This window comes from Protobothrops mucrosquamatus, unplaced genomic scaffold, assembly GCF_001527695.2.
Source record: "Protobothrops mucrosquamatus isolate PMUCROS unplaced genomic scaffold, P.Mucros_1.0 scaffold738, whole genome shotgun sequence".
Taxonomy (NCBI): Eukaryota; Metazoa; Chordata; class Lepidosauria; order Squamata; family Viperidae; genus Protobothrops; species Protobothrops mucrosquamatus.
The window spans coordinates 482513-493604 of NW_015387011.1; the positions used below are offsets into that span (position 1 = coordinate 482513).

Genomic DNA, 11092 nt, shown 5'->3' on the forward strand with positions numbered 1-11092 from the left:
ACAAAGACTACAGACGTATTCGGACAATTAGCGCGCTAGAATCTCAGGTGTCGCGATGTTTGCGGCAGGATTTCTCCGCCTCTGGCGAGATTTTGATCGCTCCATAAGAACTCTAGAAGTCTATATTAAATACTGTAATTGTAACTGGTGAGCAGAAGTTTGGTAAATTTCCTGCTACAGAAAATGTTACTGTTTGGTCCTCCCAGCCCTCGTTCAGGGACAAAAATTTAGAAGGGCTAATTTTGAAGAGTTTTCCATTGGGGCAAAGAGAGAAGCTTCTCAAAAAGTTCATCTCTTCAAATATTATTGTATAGATCTCCAGTGTTTCTCAACCTTGACAATTTTAAGGCATGTGGATTTCAACTCCCAGAATTCCACAGCCAGCTTTGCTGGCTGTGGAATTCTGGGAGTTGAAGTCCACATGCCTTAAAATTGTCAAGGTTGAGAAACACTGAATCCATGTTGGTTCAGAAGTAACGCTCAAAGATTTGCAATCTAGTCTCAGGTCATTAAAATGCATGGGTACCTGACCGACTTTCTAATGGGGGCGACCCACGTTCTGGTATTATTTCTCCAGGAAAAGTTTGAAGTGTTGCTATTTGTAAAATTTTAAAGCGTTGCCATTTGACAGAACAATTAACCAGTGAAACGACTTGTCTCCAGAAGTTGTGGATGCTCCAACACTGGAAGTTTTTTTAAAAAAGTGATTGGACACCCATTTGCCTGAAAAGGTATAGGGTTTTCTGGGTTGGACTAGAACAGTGATGGCGAACCTTTTAGAGCAGTGGTTCTCAACCTGTGGGTCGGGACCCCATTTGGGGTCGATCGACCATTTCACGGGGGTCGCCAAGCAAGGCTGTCCGCCTTTTTTTTGTCCGCCATTTTTTTCCCCTTTTCCGGCGGGTGCCTTACCTCCCTTGGGCTGGGCCAGCTGGTGGTCGGCCTGCTCCGTCTCTGCCGCTTGCCAGCTACGCCTTGGCCGGCGCAGGGGTGATCCCGGGTAGGGAAAGTCCTCGACTTACGACCGGTTGGGTAGTCCTCGACTTATGACCGGTTTAGTCCTCGACTTATGACCGGTTTAGTCCTCGACTTACGACCGGTTGGGGTCATGGCATTAAAAAGGTTGAGAACCACTGTTTTAGAGACTTGAGTGCCCAAACTGCAACCCAAAACCCACTTATGCATCATCGAGTGTCAGGTGGGTGTGGCCCATTGGCTGGGCTTGGCCCATTGGGTGGGCATGGCTGCCGTGGTAACGGCAGACTGGGTGGGACTAAAAAGTTCAATCAATTCCAACTTTGCAAGATCTTTTTTTTTCCCGCGAGAAGTTGAAATTGACCGATTGAACCTTTTTTTTTTGCACACGGTGGCGGAGGCCTAAAGCGAAAAGGTTTTATAAAACCCAGCTGAAGGCTTACGACTGGGGCAACGGCGCGTGTGCCCACAGAGAGGGCTCTGAGTGCCGCCTCTGGCATCCGTGCCATAGGTTCGCCACCACTGGACTAGAAGATCTCCAAAGTCCCTTCCAACTCTGTTATTTTGTTATTTTGTAATGTTTTTGAAGTATAGTCAAGGGAAAGTATTTGGTTCCTAAGAGTTGAGACCCACTTAGACATAATTATAACCTTGCTTATAATTTATTTTACCACACTTTTATTTTTTTACAACTCAAAGCAATGTACATACATAGCACGCCGTTCACTTCTTATTTTCACAAAAATCCTGAGAGGTGAAATATAAATTTAAAAAAAAAACAATAGCAAGAAGGGGAACTCATCAAATTTGCAGATGGCACTAAACTGGCAGGAATAGCCAACACCCCAGAAGAGAAGCTCAGGATTCAAAAAGATCTTGACAAACTTGAACAATGGGCCCTATCCAACAAAATGGGTTTTAATGTGGAGAAAAGCAAAATTTTACATTTAGGCAGGAAAAATCAAAGATATAAGCACGTATTAGGTGAGACCTGGCTCAAAAACAGCAACTATGAGAGGAACCTTGGAGTCCTAATGGATGATCACTTGACTATGAACCAGCAATGTGCAGCAGCAGCCCAAAAAGCAAATATGGGCTGTATAAACAGAAGCATAGAATCAAGATCACGCGAAGTATTAGTACTGTTTTATAAAACCCTAATGAGACCACACCTGGAATACTGCAACCAATTTTGGTCACCATGCTACAAAAAAGATGTTGAGACCTTGGAAAAAGTTCAGAGAAGAGCAACAAAGATGATCCAAGGCCTGGAGACTGAAACATATAAAGAAGGGCTGCAGGACTTGGGTTTGGCTAGTCTAAAGAAAAGAAGAAATAGGGGTGACATGATAGCAGTATTCCAGTATTTGAGAGGCTGCCACAAAGAAGAGGGGGTCAAATTATTCTCCAATGCACCAGAGGGCAGGACAAGAAACAATGGTTGGAAACTGATCAAAGAGAGAAGCAACCTGGAATGAAGGAGAAACTTCCTAACAGTGAGGACAATTAAGCAATGGAACAACTTACCCCCAGAAATTGTGGGCACTCCATCACTGGAGAGTTTTAAGAGGAGACTGGACATTCACCTGTCTGAGACGGTATAGGTTCTCCTGCTTGAGCGGGGGGCTGGACTAGAAGACCTCCAGGGTCCCTTCCAGCTTCTATTCTATTCTATTCTATTCTATTCTATTCTATTATTATTCTTTAAGGAAAATATTTGTAACAGGGTTGAAATGAGGAGTCCTTGGTTCTGAAGTTGGTTGGTTTTTGCAGATGTTTCATTACCCAAACTAGGTAACACCATCAGTGCTAACACTGCCATTTTTATTAATGAAATGGATCTCTTCTGTTGGGCTGTTTTTTTGATCTCCAAGCTTGGCTGCAAACGTTTCGTCTCCATTCAGGGGGACATCTTCAGGGCGCTTTGACTTGTGTTCATGTGTCAGAGCACTGGCCTTCAAATACTCTTTTGTGTGATGTAAATTGGTGCGTGAATTGGTGCGTGAGCACAATTCAAAGCGCACTGAAGTTGCCTCCCCCCCCCCCGAATGGAGACAAAACATTTGCAGCCAAATCGTCAAGCTCGGAGATCAAACCAACAGCCCAACTCCCAACCTGAGCTACTAATATTCAAACACATCTCAACAGACCTCTTCTGTTTCCACAAGTTTTTAAAACTTGTAACAGGGAGATCAGAAATTTTACATTAACATTTGCCTATGCCTTGGTAAATGTGGAAAACGGGCAACAGCACCCCTGCCTTAAAATTGGGAGCTCTCTGTTCATTATTGAAGTTTGACTTGGGAGGGGAAGGCCTGGGCTTCTGCACAAGCCTGAAAAACAGATACTCTTTTTAAAATATCCACTGACTGAAATTAAGGTGACTCTTAAATAGAGCGTTAAATAGAGAAGAAAAGTAACCCTTTTCCAGGCTTTTGTTCCTCAGCATGAAAAGGGTTGGGCTGCTCCAGAGAAGAAACGGAGAGAGGTGCCATCGAACTTGGGTGAAATCTCAAGTGTTTCTTCCAAATTATTTTTAAAGCACCCACCACTCCATACAGCATTCCTCTGAGCATCCACCACTGTAGCTCTATAAAGTGATTCAGTTAAAAAAAAAACTTCTGCTGAATTGTGGGGTTTCTTCCAGGCTCTTCTTATCAGTCAGAACAGCTCACCACACACACACACAGCATTGGGTTTCTGTAGTGTAACTGTTCACCTCACACACAAAAGACCCCTGGTTTGAAACCAGGCATATGTGTATATAAACAGACCTTTTGTTTTATAAATTAATTTGAATAAATCCAGGCATTTGTGTATATAAACAGACTTTTTGTTTTATAAATTAATTTGAATAGATCCATTCATAATACTAAATTCAGTTAAACTTATTTTGCTTGTTTCAAAAGAACCTGATGAGTTTGTGCATTTATTAAGCAATATAAATACGGCTTCCTTCATGTTTTATTCTGAAAATTGACAGCTAAATCCACAAATTTGGAGAATATCTGTAAAAATCAAATGCCAGTGTAAGAACTGATCTAAAAAAAAAAAGATGTGCTAGGAATGTAAGCTTCCATGTATTATTTCTTACGATCAAATGTAATTAAAAACTTAGGGTGTATTCATATATCATATATTCTTTTTTCATAATTTTGTTTGGGGAACTATATGTCTGTAATCTTGTACCCACCTTGAAGTAAATGCTACAACATTTAAAGTCAATAGGAATGTAAGGATGTATGGAGTTGAAATGACATGTTAGTAGATTTTAGATTTTAATTTTCAATTAAAACATTTCTGGAATGATGGAAGTTGTAGTCCAACAGTATTTGGAGATCCATGTTTGTGAAGACGTCAAATATGAATTTAGTTCTAGTCAGACTTAGGCTATTATTTTGGAGTTCCTTTTTGGTCAAAACATCTTTTTATTTTCTTTAACCAATGGTTTTTGAAATGACGCCTATTATGCCTAGACATTTTGTCATCTGACAATCTGGAAAAACTAATGTTGAGCTTATAGTTTATAATGTTGAGCTTTGAAACACTATGGTTGACATTAGATTGTCAGATGACTTTATGTTAAAAACAGAAAATGATTTGCAAGGGGTAAAAGTTGGAAATGGGAAGGGAAAACAGACACAGACTTTTGTCATTGTATAACAACATAAACTGAAGGACAGATACTTGGGCTTTATTTAAGGTTATTATTTTCATAGTCAATCTTTCTTTTGAAACATAGCTTCACATCATCACTGAAATATATTGAAATAGACCAGAGTTTGTTTGAATTTTGGTTAAAAAAGAACAAATGTATCAGCATGTGGTCCCCATCTTCAAGAAAGGAAAAAAAACAGATCCAGGAAACTACAGACCAATCAGTCTAACATCAATACCTGGGAAGATCCTGGAAAAGATAATCAAAAAACAGATCTGCAAACAACTAGAAGCAAATAAAGTTATAACTGGTAGCCAGCACAGGTTTGTTAAAAACATATCATGCCAAACCAATCTTATTTCATTCTTTAATAAAGTGACCAAATTAGTAGACTAGCGAAATGCTGTGGACATAGTATACTTAGATTTCAGTAAGGCATTCGACAAAGTAGACCACAATCTACTCCTTGGGTAAGCTAGAAAAAGGTGGAATAGACAACATCACCACCAGATGGACTTGTAGCTGGCTGACAAACCGTACTCAGTGAGTAGTCCTCAATGGTACTACATCCACATGGAGAGAAGTAAGCAGTGGGGTACTACAAGGTTCCGTCTTAGGCCCAGTACTCTTCAATATCTTCATCAATGACTTACATGAGGGAATAGAAGGGGAAATCATCAAATTTGCAGATGACATTAAACTGGCAGGAATAGCCAACACCCCAGAAGAGAAGGTCAGGATTCAAAAATCTTGACAAACTTGAACAATGGGCCCTATCCAACAAAATGAATTTTAATGTGGAGAAAAGTAAAGTTTTACATTTAGGCAGGAAAAATCAAAGATATAGTACATATTAGGTGAGACCTGGCTCAAAAATAGCAACTGTGAGAGGGACCTTGGAGTCCTAGTGGACGATCACTTGACTATGAACCAGCAATGTGCAGCAGCAGCCAAAAAAGCTAATACAATCCTGGGCTGTATAAACAGAGGCATAGAATCAAAATCACGTGAAGTATTAATACCACTTTATAAAATCTAGTGAGACCACACCTGGAATACTGCAACCAAATTTGGTCACCATACTACAAAAAAGATGTTGAGAGCTTGGAAAAAGTTCAAAGAGCAACTGAGATGATTCAAGAACGGCTGCAGGACTTGGGTTTGGCTAGTCTAAAGAAAAGAAGAAATAGGGGTGACATGATAGCAGTATTTGAGAGGCTGACACAAAGAAGAGATCAAATTATTCTCCAAAGCACCAGAGGACAAGACAAGAAACAATGGTTGGAAACTGATCAAAGAGAGAAGCAACCTGGAATTAAGGAGAAAGTTCCTGACAGTGAGGACAATTAACCAGTGGAACAGCTTGCCTCCAGAAATCGTGGGTGCTTCATCACTGGAGGTTTTTAAGAAGAGACTAGACATTCACTTGTCTGAGATGGTATAGGTTCTCCTGCTTGAGTGGGGGGCTGGACTAGAAGACCTCCAAGGTTCTATTCTATTCTATTCTATTCTATTCTATTCTATTCTATTCTATTCTATTAATTCTGTAGGCCTGAAATAAAATTGTGCTATTCAAAAATGTCAAATTACCCTTTTCAAATATCGATGTTTATTTCTTGCATGTTTACTCAATATTGACTGACTAATTTTTATGCAGTTATTTTATGTCAGTGTCATTTAATAGCGTTGAATGGAATCAATGCCTGCTCTCTCAAAATTAGGCATTGTCAATGTCATTTTGTAAAAAAAAACCAAACATGTTTAATTAGATGTGTTCTATTCATGGAGAACTATGGTGCTGGAGAAGACTCTTGCGAGTCCCTTGGACTGCAAGGTGTTCAAACCGGTCAGTCCTAGAAGAGATCAAACCCGACTGCTCTTTAGAAGGCCAAATCCTGAAGTTGAAACTCAAGTACTCTGGCCACATAATGAGAAGGAAGGACTCACTGGAGAAGAGCCTAATGCTGGGAAAGATGGAGGGCAATAGAAGAAGGGGACGACAGAGAATGAGGTGGCTGGATGGAGTCACTGAAGCAGTAGGCGTGAGCTTAAATGGACTCCAGAAGGTGGTAGAGGACAGGAAGACCTGGAGAAACGTTGTCCATGGGGTCGTGATAGGTCGGACACGACTTCGCAATTAATAACAATTCATGGAGAAGAGAGAAGTATATTGGTAGTCAGAATTGAAGAAGCTTCTTGGATGAGAAACAAAACATTTTCAAGGAAAAACAAGAAAGTTCAGTTGCCTCTTGAAAAAGCATCTTGGGACAACCATAACCTGGATGACTGAGAATCTCCATAGACATATCCTGGTAGCAGCAACTCAGATATCAGACTTTCTTAGGCACCAAATAAAAAATGTGTTAGTTATCCTGGCAGTTTAAAACATTATATTAGATATTTTATATTTCTTAATAGTTATAGTTTATTGAGTTTGAGGCTACACAAATTAAAACTTTAAGTTAAAAACTGCTCCATTAATTTTTCTGCAGTACTGGCATCACTGATAAAATACAGAATATGGATATTTTAGTCTATGTTCTCCCTGTGAGCAGAAGATTTTAAACTAGTTCATTAACATATGCTAATCTGTGATTTAATCATGTGTACTGGATAAACTGTAATTGTCAAAATACTGATTAGAAAACAGCAGCTGAGTTCACACAAAAGGCTAAGTCAGGCTAAGTTGCTTTACAGTATGTTTGTTTTCCTGTCAAAAATGGATCTGACTTTCTGGATCATCTCAAACTGTGGTATAAATTGTCCTCAGTAGAAAGTGGGATAAAATGCAGTTTTTAAAACACAGAAGTATGTCCAATATCATGCGATCTTCTCTATTTATGCAGAATGTGTGAAATATTAGAAAATTAGCGCTAATTTACCTAAGAATAAGCTCCACTGACTGCAGTAAAGTACAGAGGGTTATGCTTAGGTGTCAACCGTGTACCCATGATCCTAAATACACACGGATAATATTGAGCTCTTAGATTACAACCCTACGCAACTCACTATTGTTGTAAATTGTACTTTTACATTGCAGGACCAATCTCATTGAGGAAAAAAAATCGGAGGAGGGTGAGATTTGCGCTACGGAGAACAATACTATAAAACATATCCTATTTTCTCCATAGTGAGACAGAAGGAGTCTGCCTTTCAAGTCCCGTCACAACTCTAGCCGTCCGATAGTGACGTAAACTAACTGGCTGAATATTAAGTGCGGCGTGCCTCCTCTTTCATTACATCTGGGAGAGAAAAGAAGTAGAAGGCGGTGGAACCCGCAAACGTCTAACCCTCACGTACCCTTCAAAAACAAGCGAACAGATAGCGATGGTATCAAACACTATTTTTGAAGACGGCATGAAAACTATCGGTTGTTGGATATGCTGAGAGGTGGACCTGAATGAAAACTGACTCTGCGAGGTCCTCTCCTACGGTGAAACAAGTTACCTCAGGAAACAGAGAAGAGCAGCGGCGTTCTATGCCCGTTACGTCAGACCGAGGGCTGTATATATTTACACCTCCTGCCCAACAGTCTTCAGTACGGGCTTTCAGTGCCCAGTGTGATTTCGTGCCTCTGAGAATGGTTCACGAAAAGCGGCAGGGAGCTCCTGCTGAAACTTCTACCGCAAGTACTTCGACGAAGGAGACGGAGAAAAAGAAACGAGTTTCGGGCTCTCTCTCGCAATTGATTCTTCAAGTTTTAGAAGCCTGCAATTCCCGAAAAGGTATCTCGCTGGCTGCTCTCAAAAAGTCCCTGATCGAAGCTGGGTATAACCTGACTAAGAACAACCTCCGCCTCAAAAGGGAGCTGCGCAATTTGGTCTCCAATGGGGTGCTGATCCGTGTCACCGGCAGTGGTGTTTCTGGCTCCTTCAAGTTCGGCAAGAATCAGCCGCCGAAGCCGAAAAAAGCAGCCGTCAAAACGGCCAAGGGGAAAAGGGTGCCTAAAAAGGCCCGAAAGAAACAACCGGCAGTTCATAAACCTAAAGGTCTCCAGGGTCGTAAGCCTTCCAACTCTGGAAGGAAACGTCAGGTGAACAAACGTCCTGCAGGGAAAGCCCGTTAACGAGGTTCTCGGCTTTTGCTAACTACACAAAACTATACAAAAGGCTCTTTTAAGAGCCACTCCGGAATCGCTGAAAGAGCTAGTGGCATTTTCGGATCAGGTCTTTTGCAGAATAACCAGTAAACGACTCCCCTTTTGAATGGTTTCGGGTTAATAATAGATTCGTGTACTCGGAAAAATCGAGGGTTTTTTTCAAAAAAAATTAATAGCATTTGATTATGTAAAGGAAGTTTGTGTCAAATGACAATTACGGTTCTTTCCTTTTTTATATATATAATGCCTGGTAAATGAAGGATTTCATGATTACAGTATAAATAGGACTTGTAATACAGGAATGGAACCTAAAAGCCATAGTTGGCTGATTAATCAGATAGATTGAATATTAAAGTTATTTGCAGTGAGTAAATGGGTTTGCTAGCAGCAAAGCTTATTTTTATGACAATATTAATGTTGGAAAAAATGTTAGTAGTCAAGTGATTTTTTTTCTCACCCAATATCAAAGGGAAAATAGCGTGGTTTCATTGTTCTTTCTAAATCAAGAGTTCTTATTTCAATGATTTTGGTAACAGGATATTTTATTCCTCTAAAACACATTATTTTTGGGTCGTTCATGTTTAGTATAGGTTGCTTTGTTTAGATCCCTGAAGACTATGAAATAGTGAAAATGGATTAGAGAGTGAACAAAATAATATTGGTATATTTGAGGCACTTTATTCCAATATCCCCCTATTGACTCCTTTTTCTGTCCGAAGTTTAAAAATTTGCAACCCTTTTAACACATGGTAAAATTTAGTTTCAAAACTTTTGAAGATACCTTTTTTGTAGAGGGAAGCTAAGAATGTAACTAGGGTTAACTATGAGAAACGATTCTCAATAATGCAGCTTAAAATATTTTAAGGAATATGGGCAAAAATCGATTTGCTCAGGCACTATAAAATTCTATCCACTTTCAGATTGGCAGGACGGCTTTTTATTATCTATTCAGAAAGCGAAAATGACTAATCAAAACCCACAAATCAGGCTTCTAACCATAATTAAGCAACTTTATTATTCCCTCGTCAGTTATTGAAACATGGCTCTAAAAAGAACCTTTATGCCTTTTAGCGCTTGGGGCTGAAGCCATCGCTCTCTCTTGGCCAAAGCAGTATTTGATTTTGTCACACTTCCAGGCCGTCCAACTCCCAGGGCCGTTTTGGCGTTGACATGCTTGCTGCTTAGGTCCGATGTGGGCGGCGGCGAGAGCTCCTGGTCTAGCAGGAAAATGAAGATCTGCACGTAGTTGGAGGTTGTAGTTTATTCGACGACTTTTCTTGTCCCGGGCTGCTTTCTCTGGTGGCTCTTAAATTCAAAACCTGGCGCTCCTCTTCCGATTCACTTGGTACAGTCCCTTTTCGGAACTGGTTTTCTCCCGCCGCCCCACAAAAACTACAACGCTGCCTTCTAGAGCCAACTTTACGCGCCCATTTTTCCCTCCAATTTTCACCACTTCCGGGCAAAACAGCTCTCCTTTCTACAACTAACGGCACAATGCAAAAATAAAGCTTCCTTAAATGTCATTGGTTAAAGCCTTCTGAAGGGCAAGCTATTTTATCCAATAAGAAGCAAGCCCCGTTTATTGTTTCTGAGAGACGAAGAGTTTAAATTACTCAACGAATGGAGGCGAATATACGTGTCCTAGGATAATATTGCAGGATCCAATCTGGCTTGGTTACCGACCCAGATTAGATCCTGTAAATTACTCAGTTTATCATACCGAAGGTTAAAAACAGATAATTCTGTATTAATTTTCCTCTTTCCATGGAAGATTTGGTCATACCCAAAACACTTGCTGTGCAGCAAGGCAAAGTAGTGAGGCTAAAGAAGACAAACTTTTTGTTTAAAACCAGAATAAAGGTGGTGTGATGTCACATCAGAACAAATACCATTCTTTAAATCCATTATCTCTCTAATTCAAAATCCCAAAGGTGCTTTTTCAAAAGGCAACTGGACTTCCTTTGTTTTCCTTGAAAACATTCACTTCTCATCCAAGAAGCTTCTTCAGTTGTGACTCAAAACTGAACAATCACGACCTGGAGGACTAAGAATCTCCATAGACATCTAATTCAAAATAAGTTCACAAGCCCACTGTTAACCCTATACCAGAAAAGCATTTTTATCCCCAGTTCCTATCGAGCAAGATCTATTCATCTGAGTCATTCCCAGGAACAGAGGAAAATGAATGTACCACGAAAATTCTGGGAGTTAAGCGTCCACATCTGGAAGTTGCAAAGGCTGAGATACAAAGGATTGTCACTTCAGTCAGCTATATTATGTATTATAAAAACGGTTTGGACTTAGTAAACAAAAAGTGGCTTACTCTTGGCTTAGCATATTGTATTCAATCATTATAGCTA

At 40.1% G+C, this 11092-nt stretch overlaps 1 protein-coding gene across 1 annotated transcript; it reads left to right on the top strand.

The window, feature by feature from the left end:
- Positions 1–8111: 8111 nt before the first annotated feature.
- On the top strand, positions 8112–8699 carry LOC107289635 (histone H1B-like). The gene has a single exon (XM_015818426.1). The coding sequence runs from the start codon at positions 8112–8114 to the stop codon at positions 8697–8699; it is 588 nt and encodes a 195-aa protein (XP_015673912.1).
- Positions 8700–11092: the final 2393 nt, after the last annotated feature.